We start from the raw sequence: 15,019 nt of genomic DNA, 5'->3' as shown, positions 1-15,019 counted from the left end.
CAGGTGGTGGAGGTCTGGGTGATGCTCCTTCAGGTGGTGGAGGTCTGGGTGATGCTGCTTCATGTGGTGGAGGTCTGGGTGATGCTCCTTCAGGTGGTGGAGGTCTGGGTGATGCTCCTTCAGGTGGTGGAGGTCTGGGTGATGCTCCTTCATGTGGTGGAGGTCTGGGTGATGCTCCTTCAGGTGGTGGAGGTCTGGGTGATGCTCCTTCAGGTGGTGGAGGTCTGGGTGATGCTGCTTCATGTGGTGGAGGTCTGGGTGATGCTCCTTCATGTGGTGGAGGTCTGGGTGATGCTCCTTCATGTGGTGGAGGTCTGGGTGATGCTCCTTCATGTGGTGGAGGTCTGGGTGATGCTCCTTCAGGTGGTGGAGGTCTGGGTGATGCTCCTTCAGGTGGTGGAGGTCTGGGTGATGCTCCTTCATGTGGTGGAGGTCTGGGTGATGCTCCTTCATGTGGTGGAGGTCTGGGTGATGCTCCTCTGGCTGCTGGTGCTCTTGATGACGAAGGTGGAGGAGTTGCTCTTGTGGCTGGAGTCGAAGTCTCGGTCGCAGCGACACGGAGAGGATGACGACGCCGAGCGGAGGAATCGGGCGGAGCAGCACGGAGCGGAGCGGAGGAAACGGGCGGAGCAGCACAGGAAGTTCTGCCTCAGGTCGTGGAACAGGTGGCCGGCGAAGCACATGTAGATCCAGGGGTTACAGCAGCTGTTGAGGCTGGCCAGCAGCATGGAGATGATGAAGGGCATGGCTGCAGAGACAGAGAGAGATACACACATATGGAGGATTTATACAGGAGAAAGTCTGCATCACACTGTTTTCTCTGCTGGTAGCGTTAACACTAGACTAATGGCGCATTTCCACTAGCACGGCTCGGCTCGATACGGCTCGGCTCAGCTCGGCTCGGTTTGGTTGTGTTTCCATTACAACTGAGTATCACTAGTGCCGCTGTGATGTCATTTACACGGCGCCGAGCAACGCTCTAAACTCTGTAAATATATAACTTTAGCAACATTTGAAACATTTCCAGGCGAGAAATCAATCAATCAATCAATTTGTTTATTTCGGGCATGTCAATTTAAATCATCATCATCACACTTCATCATCAAATAATACAATACATGGCCGAAAGGGAAAAGCGGGAGAAGCAAAAGCTTATCTAGTCCCGCCCCCATTACCCACAGAATAAGAATATTTGTCATACATACATATCTTTTTGCTTTTTTCTTCTTTTCTTATTATTATATATATATATATATACATACATACATACATATATATATATATATACATACATACACACACACTACATTTTGATGTAACATTCTTTTACTTATGACATTTTGACATAACATGTTACGGTAGTAGATAGTATACAGATCATAACATAATTTTTTTTTTTTTTTTTTTTTTTTTTTTACATTTTGATATAACATACTTTTACTTATGACATTTGACATGACATGTTGGCAGCAGGCAGTATACAGAGCTGAAGTTTAGCTCTAGACAGTACATACAGATTACGTGTGTGTTTGCACATGTGTCCATATTTGTCCGTCATGAGTGAACAACAGTCTCATCTTGTAGCTTGGCATGTCACAAAGTCATAGAATGGTCCAATTGACAGAGAGCAAAGTCCAGTGTACTGATTATTTGATGGTGTGGTGTGGAGTAAGAGCCCTTTTTTGCCATATTCTTTCAATCATCCATCTCCTCTGCAGCCTTTGCCGCGCTTAACTTGGCCATATCCTCCCGAGTTTTGGCCATGTCAGCTCGCAATATTGACACGAATTCACGAACTGCTGTGATGTCAGATCGTATCCCGACCACAGCACCTCGAGTAGTGGCGTTGTCCGCCCTCGCATTGCTCTGCTCGGAGGCGATCTTCCTCATTTTCTGATATTGCATGAAAATACCGCATCCCAGGGTGAACATCCCGATTGTCATGAACGTGAATATGTACACGTCCTCGACATCCTCCACATCCAGTGCGGCAAGGCAGAGGACTCTCCACTTTTCCCATCCATCCAAGATGTAGCCGGAGATGAAGGTTCCGTCCGGGCATCTGGGTTCTCCAGAGCCCGCACGCCTGGTTGAGAACACTCTGTCAATGGCATTCAGTGACCAGCTCAGCAAATCCATCGTGGACCAGTTGATTGAACTCAGCTTATCGATTGACAGGGCTCAGTTGAGTTCTTCAGTACTCTGATCTCTCACAGTAGTGTCACAGCATGCATTAGCACCCCAATTTATCTGTACTTTGTTGATAGACATTATAACAACATCCTGCACAAACAGTCAGGCATAGACCTTTGACATACAATTTTCTCTGGTTAAACGTATTGTTTGGGTACAAAATGTTTTTTGTTATGCTCCCATGCCGTCTCAGCACAGTGTCTGTTGACTCGTGTCTCTGACCTTTATCAGCCCTCCTGTGTTATTTTGTATCGTTTAATAGTTGAGTTGACATACTTTCTCTTGAAGACATTCAGTGTCTCTGAGTTTTTAACTTCATCTTCTAATGCATTCCACTGTTTGACACCTGTGATCGACAAGCAAAAGGATTTTAACGTAGTCCGAACCTTTCTTTGTCTGAGAATCTTGTTCCCTCTAAGATTGTGTCTCCCCTCTCTTTCTAGGAAAAGTATTTGCAGATTCATTGGGAGGCTTTTATTCGCGGCCTTGTACATCATTTGTATAGTGCGGTAATTTATCAAGTCATATAGTTTGAGTATTCTTGAATCCATGAATAATTGATTTGTGTGTGCCCTATAGTTGGCATAATGCAAGATTCTCAGAGCTCTTTTTTGGAGTATTAACAAGGGATGAGTGGAGCCTTTATATGTGTGACCCCACACCTCTGCACAGTATTGCAGGTGTGGAGCGACTAGTGCCCAATACAGCAGGTGAAGTGCTTTTGATTTATTATTTTTTGTGCTTTCCAGAGTATGGACACACTCCTGGCTATCTTACTTTTTAGGTGTCTTATGTGTGGTTTCCAACTTAACATGTCATCAATAATTACTCCCAGTACTTTGTTCTCACTGACCCTTTCAATATTCACTCCATTTACTTGGATGTTAATACTCTTATTACAACCTTTTTTCCCATATAGCATGTATTTAGTTTTCCCTAGATTTAGTGATAATTTGTTTATATTGAACCACACATGAAGCTTAGCCATTTCCTGGTTTACTGTTTCCACAAGTTGGCTCAAGTCACCCCCAGAACAGAAGATATTAGTATCATCTGCGAATAATATTAATTTCAGAATATTGGACACATTGCATATATCATTTATGTATAGTATGAATAGCTTCGGACCCAGAACTGACCCCTGTGGGACCCCACAGATTAAGTCCAGGCAAGTTGATGTGTTATCACCTATTTTCACATATTGGGATCTCTTGTGTAAGTAGCTCTTAACCCACTCCAGAACTATACCTCTAATGCCATATCTCTCCAGTTTAGCTATTAAAATATCGTGGTTAATGGTGTCAAATGCTTTTTTCAGGTCTATGAAGATACCTATTGAATGTAATTTCCGGTCAATGGCGTCAGTGATTATTTCCACAGACTCAGTTAGAGCCAAGGCAGTTGAGTGGTTCTTTCTGAATCCATATTGGCTGTCATATAGCAGTTTGTGTTTATTGATGAAGTTGTCTAGTCTACTGTTGAAAAGCTTCTCCAAGATTTTTGACAGTTGTGGCAGTATTGAGATTGGTCTATAGTTGGTAAACTCATGTGTGTCCCCATTCTTAAACAGTGGCACAACTTTTGCAACTTTCATTTTGGTGGGAAATGTCCCAGTTTGAAACGACAGATTGAAGATGTATGTTAGCGGTATGATGATACCTGGTAAAACTTTTTTAATTAGCCTCATGTCAAAGTCGTTAATATCGGTAGATGTTTTTCCTACACACTTGTTGACCAGGTGTGTAATCTCTGTGGCCTTAACTGGTGAGAGAAACATTGAGCTGGGATTTCTGTCTCCGTCCTTATCAAAGTGGTCCCAGTGCAGGGGTGAGTCAGGAATGTCCTTGGCTAGCTCTGGCCCAATATTTACAAAGAATTGGTTGAATCTGTTTGTTATGACTCCCGGGTTATCTTCCTGCATGTCGTTATAGTTGAAGTAGGGAGGGTAGCTTGGTTTTGCCCTTTTATTTTTTGTCACATTGTTTAAAATATCCCATAGTTTTTTAGTGTGATTCATGTTTTCTGCTAGTAGATTGCTGTAATATTCTTTCTTGCGTTCATTCAAAATGCTATGTAGTTTGTTTCTATATCTTTTGTATTTCACTTCTGACTGTGTCGTTCTTAATTTCAGGAACTGTCTGTACAGAGTGTTTTTCTTCCTGCAGGCATTTATCAATGGTTTAGTGAGCCATGGTTTCCCCTCCTTGTTCTGATTTGTGTGTCTTTTTTTCATAGGACAGTGTCTGTCATACAGTGTTTTAAATGTTTGCAAAAAGGAGTCATATGCATCATTCACATCTGTTTCATTGTAAACATTGTTCCAGTTTTGCCTCAGTAGTTCATTTTTCAGTGCATTCATTCCTTCTTCGGTCCTGACCCTAATGTAAATGTTTTTGTTAGGTGTCTGTCTCACAGTGTGTTTCCAGTCATAGATAGCAAAGATTGGTAGGTGGTCACTTATATCATTTATCAGGAGTCCTCTTGTTATGTCGTTAACGTTAGTAAAAATATTATCAATTAGAGTAGCACTGTGTGTTGTGATCCTGCTAGGGCGTGTGATGAGAGGTTGTAAGCCCATTGTATACATCATATTAATGAATTCGTCGATCATCGTGTTTTGTTTTGGATTGAGCAAGTCAATATTTACATCACCACAGATGAAAACTCTCTTTTGGCTAATTTCTGATAATATTTCTCCCACACATTCATTGAAATCTTCTATTTTTGAATCTGGTGCTCTGTAAACACAGCTTACAACTATATTTTTACCATTTGTCACACATATTTCAATTGTCACACATTCCATTAAGTGGTCAACAGCTTTAGACATATTTTGTACAGTGTCATACTTAATTTCATTGTCAATGAACAGGGCCACTCCTCCTCCAATTTTGCTTCTTCTGTTAACACAAACAAGCTTGTATCCATCCAGGAAAAAATCCGCTCCTTTGTCTTCATTAATCCATGTTTCCGACACCGCAATGATGTTGAAGTGATGATTGAAGTGTTGTAGGTATTCCTTGATGTGGTCAAAGTTAGTGTATAAACTCCTGCTGTTAAAGTGAATTAGAGACAGTTTTCCATCCATCTCAATGCTCTGATTGTATTGATCTTCAGTGTAGTACTGGCATTTCTCAGTCATGTTAAGATAAAAGTGAGTATTCGGGTCAATTCCTTCATTCGGGTCTGTTAAGGTATGGTTCACATCTTGATTTATAATCAGCTCCACACTTTCAAGTTCAGCAATCCTCTCTGATATTTCCATCATTTTTTCAGTCTGTGTAGGAACCCTTGTGCTTTGCTGTGTTGATGTTATGGAGTGTTTGTGAGCCATACCTTAGTTGTTGAATTTCTCCAGCTCGTCCTCGCTCCTTATTTGTATTATTTGGACATCCTCAGGTGATGATCCATTCGTTTTGATGTAGATTCTGCAGTTTGCCGTCCAGGTGTGTTGAATCTTCCCCCCTTTCTTCAGTAGGCGAGCTTGTCTACTTGTAGAAAGTAGTCGTTTAGATCCCCAACGTGTTGAAAATCTGACTAAATACCAGCTGTTTACAATTTTGTTTCGACGAAGTCGGCGTCACTAAAGCTAGCCGTAGTGAGCAACGCACTTCCGGTTATTTTCACAAAATAAAATACCCGTTGCTTCCCGAGTTTTTGCTTTTTGCTTCGCGGAAGCAAAAACTCGGGTCTGGGAAAAGTTCGGGGAGGCCATGGAGGAGGACTACCGGTCGGCCTCGAGGAAATTCTGGCAAACCATCCGGCGCCTCAGGAAGGGGAAGCAGTGCTCCGCCAACACTGTTTACAGTGGAAGAGGGGAGCTGTTGACCTCGACTGGGGATATCGTCGGGCGGTGGAAGGAATACTTCGAGGATCTCCTCAATCCCACTGACACTCCTTCCATCGAGGAAGCAGAGGCTGAGGACTCAGAGGTCGATTCATTCATCACCCAAGCTGAAGTCACTGAGGTAGTCCGGAAGCTCCTCAGTGGCAAGGCACCGGGCGTGGATGAGATCCGCCCTGAGTACCTCAAGTCTCTGGATGTTGCGGGGCTGTCGTGGCTGACACACCTCTGCAGCATCGCGCGGCAGTCGGGGACAGTGCCTCTGGACTGGCAGACCGGGGTGGTGATCCCTCTCTTCAAAAAGGGGGACCGGGGGTGTGTTCCAACTACCGGGGGATCACACTCCTCAGCCTCCCGGGGAAAGTCTATTCCAGGGTGCTGGAGAGGAGAATTCGGCCGATAGTCGAACCTCGGATTCAGGAGGAACAATGCGGTTTTCGCCCTGGCCGTGGAACGCTGGACCAGCTCTACACCCTCCGCAGGGTGCTCGAGGGCGCATGGGAGTTTGTCCAACCAGTCCACATGTGTTTTGTGGATCTGGAGAAGGCTTTCGACCGTGTCCCACGTGGCATCCTGTGGGAGGTGCTCCGAGTGTATGGGGTCGGAGGCCCTCTGCTGAGGGCTGTACGGTCCCTGTACGACCGGAGCAGGAGCTTGGTTCGCATGGCCGGCAGTAAGTCAGACCTGTTCCCGATGCGTGTTGGACTCCGGCAGGGCTGCCCTTTGTCACCGGTTCTGTTCATTATTTTTATGGACAGAATTTCTAGGCGCAGCCAAGTGCCGGAGGGGGTACGGTTCGGGAGCCACTTGATTTCATCTCTGCTTTTTGCGGATGATGTGGTCTTGTTGGCTCCCTCGAGCCAGGACCTTCAGCATGCACTGGGGCGGTTTGCAGCCGAGTGTGAAGCAGCTGGGATGAGAATCAGCACCTCTAAGTCCGAGGCCATGGTTCTCGACTGGAAAAAGGTGGCTTGCACCCTCCAGGTCGGGGGAGAGTTCCTGCCTCAGGTGGAGGAGTTTAAGTATCTTGGGGTTTTGTTCACGAGTGAGGGGAGAACGGAGCGCGAGATCGACAGGCGGATTGGTGCGGCGGCCGCAGTAATGCAGTCATTGTATCGGTCCGTCGTGGTGAAGAAGGAGCTGAGCCGAAAGGCAAAGCTCTCGATTTACCGGTCGATCTACGTTCCCACCCTCACCTATGGTCATGAACTCTGGGTCATGACCGAAAGGACAGGATCCCGGATACAAGCGGCAGAAATGAGTTTCCTCCGCAGGGTGGCGGGGCGCTCCCTTAGAGATAGGGTGAGGAGCTCTGTCACCCGGGAGGAGCTCGGAGTAGAGCCGCTGCTCCTCCACATCGAGAGGAGCCAGCTGAGGTGGCTCGGGCACCTGTATAGGATGCCCCCTGGACGCCTCCCTCGTGAGGTGTTCCGGGCATGTCCCACCGGGAGGAGGCCCCGAGGAAGACCCAGGACACGCTGGAGTGACTACGTCACTCGGCTGGCCTGGGAACGCCTTGGGGTCCCCCCGGAAGAGCTGGAGGAAGTGTCCGGGGAGAGGGAAGTCTGGGGATCCCTGCTCCGACTGCTGCCCCCGCGACCCGACTCCGGATAATGCGGCGGACAATGGATGGATGGATGGATGGAAAATACCCGTTGCCTTTTATCATAAGGAAAGCCATTACGATCTAATTGGTGCTTTTACTTTGTAAACAGGAAGTGAACCTACCCTCGCTGTAGCTAGCTTTAAACCGCCGTTTTGACTGCTCTCGTCCCATTAACGGCATTTAACCGTTCAATATGCCTTACCGGAGAGTCTTGCCAGCTCTCAGATCGGCCTGGTTCATTGTAAAACTTTTATTTATTGATGTAAATGTGGTGTTTTCTGTGCGTACAGACCCCAAGGCAGTGCTGCTCTTCTGTCTAACCACAAACAAACTTCTGCTACAGCCACAATTGTTAGATTTCATCAATGAGACCAACATTTATCCCCTAAAAAGAGTTAAACCAGCCGGTGGTAAACCTCTAAAAGCCATCGGGTAAGTTAATTAGCGGTCGTTTTCTCCCCGGGGTGACGATGGTAGGCTGGCCGGCGGAGCACATCAGGAGCCGGGCTGCTGCGGTCGCTGCTCGGACCTGGAGCTTCACTTCTCCCAAAAACATCGGGGCAAACTTCTAAACAGCCGTCATTTGGATAAACTAACCGCACATTGGGGATCTAAACAGTAACTTTCTCGCATGAAAAAATAGGGTTTCAGTGAATTTTGTTGTCATTTCAGCATTTCGCCACACTTGTTCTAGAAACATTTCTAGAAAAAGAAGTGGTAAGACTTCTAAGAAAGAAAAAAACGTTAAAGATTTTCTAATTGTACCAGATCGAAGTGGTACGACTTCACAGGTCGGAAAAACACGAGTTACGGGCTGCCTGGAACGCACCATTGTTTCCTGTGCGTCAGCGCGGGAATGTCGCCAACATCACCAAATACAAAATGAACAAATACTGAAAAATACGGCTTCATCAGCGTTGTATCATCTCCTCTTGTAGCGGCTTGGCTGAAACGGAGATTTACAGACACGTAGAAGTTACGCACTATAGCTTTAACAGCTGGACCACGTAGAGGCATCCACATAAAACATGATGCAACTCACATTTATCAGACAAAGAACTGTTTCCATCAGAATTTGTCATATTACCTTTGTATTGATCAAGAGAAAATCTGATGAGGTCGACCGTAGTAACTTTTTATCGATATTCATGATATTTAATCAAATTTTACTGTTTCCATTAGACATTTTTAATTCCATATTGTTTAATGCAAATAAAAACATGTGGATGGAAACACGGTTCTTGTTTAAGGTTTGTGAGGAAGCTCCTCGTTCAGAACGGAGAAGCTTCTCCATGTTCTCAGACGAAGAAGCAGAAACGCTCCTCGTGCTCCGAGGTGATGCATCATGGGAGTTAAGTGGCAGCGGCGCGCTGGATGACATTTACGCTGTGGCGACTCCACCATCCACATGACATTTGGTAAATGAGTTTCAGATTCATGCCGTCGGGTTGTATCCTGTGTTTAACCTCTTCTCGCTGATTGCTGTAATCTGTGTCTGTGATATTCCCCTGTCGACTCTAACGACGCTCCGACTGAAGCAGCTCCGAGTCTACGACCTCTGGAAGGGCAGAGGAGGATTCATTAATAGGAACCATCATCAGCTATTAAAGAGTTTGATTAATGAGAGTGAAACATGAGTTTAACTGAGTGAAGCTTGTTCAACTTCAGAGTCAGAGGTTTAATCATCATCTGCTCCCTCAGCTCAACCACTGACAGTCCATTAAAAACTGAACCAAAAAAACATTAACTCCTCTAAAGGAAAGACGAAGGAGCATGAATCAGTTTCCTTGTATTGTGTCAGTGGTGGTGGTGATCAAACTGTGTGATCAGGGAGAAGGAGCCAAAGTCTCATTTAAATAATCTCATTGGGAACTCTAATGAAAAAGTCTCTTCTGAATTAAATCAGGGAGAACAGAACAATCTGTCACGATAAAACACTTCTTTTCAGGAACTCGTGACTCTTGTTCCTGAGGATGAAGCAGCGGTGGAGCTCCTCTCATTTTATATTATGTTGTATTATATTATATATTTTTAATTAATTTGTGACAAAGTGACACAAAGTTCTGTCCAAAGTGCTGCTGCACCCCGATCCTCGCTTCCCTTCACTGGCTCCCAGTCCATTTTAGAATTCATTTAAAAATGTTATTGCTTATTTTTAAAGGTATTCAGAAAAGAAAATTGACTTTGATCCCACTGTGGGTCTTAACATTAACATTAATCACTCATCTATTGATAGATGAGTCAAATGGGAGACTCGAAAATAGAAGTTTGGTCAGACAATGGAGCCCAAACTTTGTGCAAAATTCTATTTTCCCAATGAAAAGTGAAAGTTGGGTAGTTTTTTTCCATATTGGATAATGCAGGCACACAAATTGTGCGTCACGTTGTTCACGATTCATCAGCCAATGATATCAGGATCTGTCATCCGTCAAACATCTGAGAAAAACTTACTCAAAATCTTACCAAGAATATTTGTCTTATTTCTAGTCAAAACAAATCTCATTCTACTTAAAATAAGACTCATCATATAAAAAGTAGTTTGTTTTTAGACACTTTTCACTTCTTTCAAGCAGATTTTCACTTGAAATAAGTAGAAAAATCTGATAGTGGAGCAAGTTTTTCTTTCTTATTACAAGCACAAAAAACTTGCTTTCACTGGCAGATTTTTCTACTTATTTCAAGTGAAAATTAGTTTGAAACAAGTGAAATTTATCTAAAAACGAGTAAATTTTTGTCTTATGTAAGTGGAAAGAGATTAGTTTTGACTAGAAATTAGACATTTTGACAAGAAATAAGACAAATATTCTTGGAAAGATTTAGAGCTTTTGCAGTGCACTCTCCTCCTCCAGATCCCTGCGCTCCATCACTTAGCCTCGCTAGCTAAGTTAGCTAACAGTTAGCTACGTTAAACACACGCGCACACACACACATACACACATCGAGCTCGGTCTCGCGGCAAACATTGAATATCCCGCCTGCTCGATAATGACCAATCAAATTTGTTTTCCTTACTCGGGTAAACTAGTGCGGCAGCTCGTGGAAGGAGGCGACAAACTGGACAAACGACGATTTCTGAACCTTGAAAGCTTTAAACGGATCAGCTAGAGTATTTTCTGTGGCGGCTCCTAAACTCTTGAATGAGCTGCCATTATAAATAAATATATGTCCCAAATCACGTCTTAAAACTTACTTTTATTCCTTGGCCTCTGTTCTTGTTGGTCTTTTTATTATCATTTTATTGTATTTTTAATCTGTTTGCTTTTTAATGGCTCTTATTTTATTCCTTTTTTTATTGTTATTTTTAAATTCATTCATTCCTTTTTATTCTTTTAAAATTATTATTATCTTATCTTCATTACGTTTTCTTACCATTTGGGGCTCTATGTCGTTTATGTGAACCACTGTGCAGCAGTTTGGTAAAACTTTTATGTTTTGAAAATGTGCTATATATAAATAAAGTGGATTGGATTGGATTGTGTTAACGACACTGTTACTAACCTTTACACAAAAACCAGCACTCAGACATTGAACAGCGGGTTTGTGTCTGTTAAGCACTTAATGCTAATCAATAGTTCTGAGTGTCAGTGGTGCCGCCTCAGCAGGCCAACAACGTGTGTGTGTGTGTGTGTGTGTGTGTGTGTGTGTGTGTGTGGTGTTAACCTTCAGGTGTTTTTGTCCTCTACATAATGAAATCTGTCTGGCTCTAAAATGTGAAATCACCCACGTCGCCGGTGTTTCTCGGAGGGAACCGGCTTTTTAACCGTCGCCTGACATTTAAAAAAAAAAGAGAAAAACAAGTATTGATAAATCTAACGAGGAGCTAAAGATGGAAAAAGTTACACAACTAATCTGTGAAAGGTCGCGGCTCTTTCACTGTGAGATGAATCAATCTGAGTCACAGGAAGCTGCTGCTGCTGGGAAACACTTCAACAACGACTCTGATACTGATGCTGACCACCTCAAACACAGAAAACACCACCACCTCTTTTAGGCCGTGAAAAAAGGCCATTTCTTTGGGTCTGTTCACAACACTGTATGTTGTAAATCTCTGGGCAGGGCTATTATGGGCTGGCGTTGCTAACGGGAGGAGTGCAGAGAGTCTTCTACTGCAATTAAAGTACTTAGGGGCTATTTGTAGATCATACAACCACACTTTTTAAAAAAAAAATGCTACTGTCCCTTTAAACAATGTATGCAGTTACTGTTGAACAACCAACCGGCCACAACAACCAGAGCAGTTAACAAGACAGCAGCCTTCATGTGTGTATTACTGGCTGTTTGCATGGTACAAATCAAAACAGCCAATAAACTAAAACCACATGAACAAAAGAATAGAAACCCATTCATTCAAGAGACACATGTCACAGCTCAGGGAGTCTCAGTCTGAGAACAACAGGAACAAACTCAACACAACCCAACACAACACAACACAACACACTCTATATGCTGTATGTTATCACCTGCTTTTATCTTTCTCACAGTCGTATTCACAGAAATCCCATAAAGGACTCTTTCTCTTTCTCCCAACTCTTGTTGTCGCCAGCTCACGTAAAACTGCTCGAGTGGAATACATCAATTTCATATCAATCCAAAAGGCTTAGACATGAACTGACAAAGACCAAAACTATAATATCAGAATGTTTCAGTTAGTTTTAGAGGGGCCACACTTTGCAGAATAACACATACAAAGACCTTGAAATGTCTCGGACCAGAACCAGGCCAGCTGTCCAGGTGTTGATGCTACTTTTCCCAAAATGTCTGAAAAACTCTGAGCTTGAATAAAAAGATGTGTGCGTGCGTCCTGGAGGATTTCTGAGTCATTCACAGACGACACGGTGGTTTTAGCGATGAGCCGGTGGAGTGAGTCTGCATGTGGAATCAGGCAGGAAACCGAGACGCTTCTACAGACTTTAACTCTAAAACTCTGTTTATCTGGAAACATCGACGACAACGGATGATGGAGATTCTCTGTTGTGGCAGAAATGATCCATGATGCAATCACCCAGAAACAACAGAGCTTTATCTGTGAAAGTCTTCATTTATTATGGAGGTATTCATGGTAACAATGAAGAAAAGAAATGTAAGAGCCATAATTTATGGATGAATGAAAATTAATTAATAGTTTCTTAAGTTTTTGAATTCCCTAGTTTGTATTTTTAGTGAATGCATTATAAATTTAAAATGCTCCTTTAATTTGAGTATTTAAATGTTCAGACGAGAAAGAGAGAGTTTTTCTACAGAATGATGTGATGGATGTAACTCAATTTTCTTTCAGTAAACTATTATATTTTTAAACAGATACGTCTCTGCTGTTTCATTCTCATTAGAACACCTTCCTTTCTTTCCTTTTAAAGGGACAGTCCAACATTTAGTCAGACCCTCCTCTCACCATAGCCCCTATAGTCACAGCAGCAGGTTCATCTCCTTTAATTATCGGTGCATGTTGTTTTTAGATCGGCGGGGCAGAGGCGTGAGCTCTGTCTGCATGGCGTGCAGTATTTCCGCCTTTCCCTCATCAAACTCATCAAATACACAATCCAACAACTCCACAACGCTCTGGTGGACAAGTTGTGAGCTGCACATTCACCACGCTATGAGATAATAACACAACGTTACCACACAGAGTTGTTTTAGAGGGAAATGCAGCCGGAACTACATTCCAGACACGGCTGCTGCTGGGCGGAGGGATTTCAGAGGAGAAAGTAGTTCAGAGTATTTGCTTCATGTGTCGTAATGTTACATAATTATATGTTACTATCTCATAGTGTGGTGAATGTGCAGGTCACAACTTGTCCACCAGAGCGTTGTGGAGTTGTTGGATTGTGTATTTGATGAGTTTGATGAGAATCTTCAGTTGCGGTGGATTTCAGCAGATACGATTCCAGGCTGTAGGTGGAGCCAGAGGAGCTGGATTTGGTCCTAAATTACCCATTTAATATCCGACCATCAGATTAAAGTGACAGTTCCAGCAGATATGACTGAATAACTGTTACCAACTGGAGCTTCACTGTCTCAGTCTGGATCAGAGTCTCAGCAGCAGCTGGTTTCTCTCCGAGCGCCTGCAGCCTCCTGCTCTGGGCTCCTTCTGCTGACTTTAAGTCTAATGGACACATTATCTCTCCACACACACACACACACACCTACACACAGGTGACACTCTGCTCTATCTCCTGTACACAAACAGCAGCACGTGCCTCCTCCTCCTCCTCCTCCTCCTCCTCCTCCTCCTCACGTGGAGGAGACCATGAGACATCTGCACTCATCCAGACTCTGCAACACTAAATGAATCAATCACTTTCTGTTCCCTCCACCGGCCGCTGTTACTACCGCTGCTGCTGCTCAGGGGCGGCTCTTCCATGGTGACACAGGGGGGCACCCGCCCCCCCTGCAATCTGAATGGCCACCCTGTGTGCCTCAGAACAAACCAGAGTAGACACACACGTCACACCAACGAGGGCAGGTGCAGAGTACAAAAAATAGGCAAAATAGAAAAAACAAGGGTACTCGCAACTCTGCAGGACTCAGCGTATCAGTTTATTGTAGTGACGTACGTTTGGAGCAGTGAAGGTGTAGCTCTTCGTCAGACAGTAGGATAGATAACAGAAGCCATCTTACAATAATTCATCATTTCAGATTTGTCTAAACGGTGATAGGGCGTGAAAATTATGATATATAGCTAAACTCTCGTTCGTTACTATTGATCTCATTCACATTACAGCTGGTTTTCTACCTGGAAGTAGAATGTGAACAACAAGGAGATTCGGTCTATGGATTGTATTTTAACCTGATGTCTGTTTGTATGTTTTTCGATATAATGTATTACTTTCTCGATTGTTTACACACAATTTCTGGTTCTTGAGACACAATGGCCTCAACATCTAACTCATGCACCGACCCCCTGAACCAAGTCTGCTAAACTACAAGCACAATTCCTGCTTTACACTCAATTTGCAGTTCTATAACACACGTTTTTCAAAACACTACACACAATTCTCTGCATTTGGCTCAGTTTTCATGAAGAAAATCTCTTGTTTTCACGAGTAACACACTGTTATTCAAAATTCTAAAGTTAGTTTCCCTACTATGCACACTGACTCATCACATGGGTAAACACCTGTCACACAGTTTTACAATTAGCAATCAGAGCTTTAGCATAAAAAGGGAAACAGGCAGTGATGGACTGACACCAAGAGAGAGACACCAAACAGAGAGGCCACACATACAGTAACACAAACACACACAAACACACACACACACACACACACACACACACACACACACATATATAGTGATCATAATGATGATGAGAAAAGAAAATGCATTGATCACCAAAATTGCATGTTGATGCAATAGGCCGGGAGCCAGGTCCACCCCTC

General features: G+C 43.6%; 1 protein-coding gene across 1 annotated transcript in view; it reads right to left on the bottom strand.

Moving 5' to 3' along the window:
- Positions 1–397: 397 nt before the first annotated feature.
- Positions 398–15,019, bottom strand: part of oxtra (oxytocin receptor a) — a 32,998-nt gene continuing 18,376 nt past the window's right edge. The window contains exon 4 of the mRNA XM_085777824.1: positions 398–748. Within this exon, the coding sequence (XP_085633950.1) occupies positions 450–748 (299 nt within the window). The 3' untranslated portion in view covers positions 398–449. The remainder of the gene's footprint in view (positions 749–15,019) is intronic.

Source organism: Trachurus japonicus, chromosome 5, assembly GCF_045865225.1.
Source record: "Trachurus japonicus isolate A0001 chromosome 5, Traja_1.0".
NCBI classification, from domain to species: Eukaryota; Metazoa; Chordata; class Actinopteri; order Carangiformes; family Carangidae; genus Trachurus; species Trachurus japonicus.
This window is presented reverse-complemented; position numbering and strand designations above follow the sequence as displayed.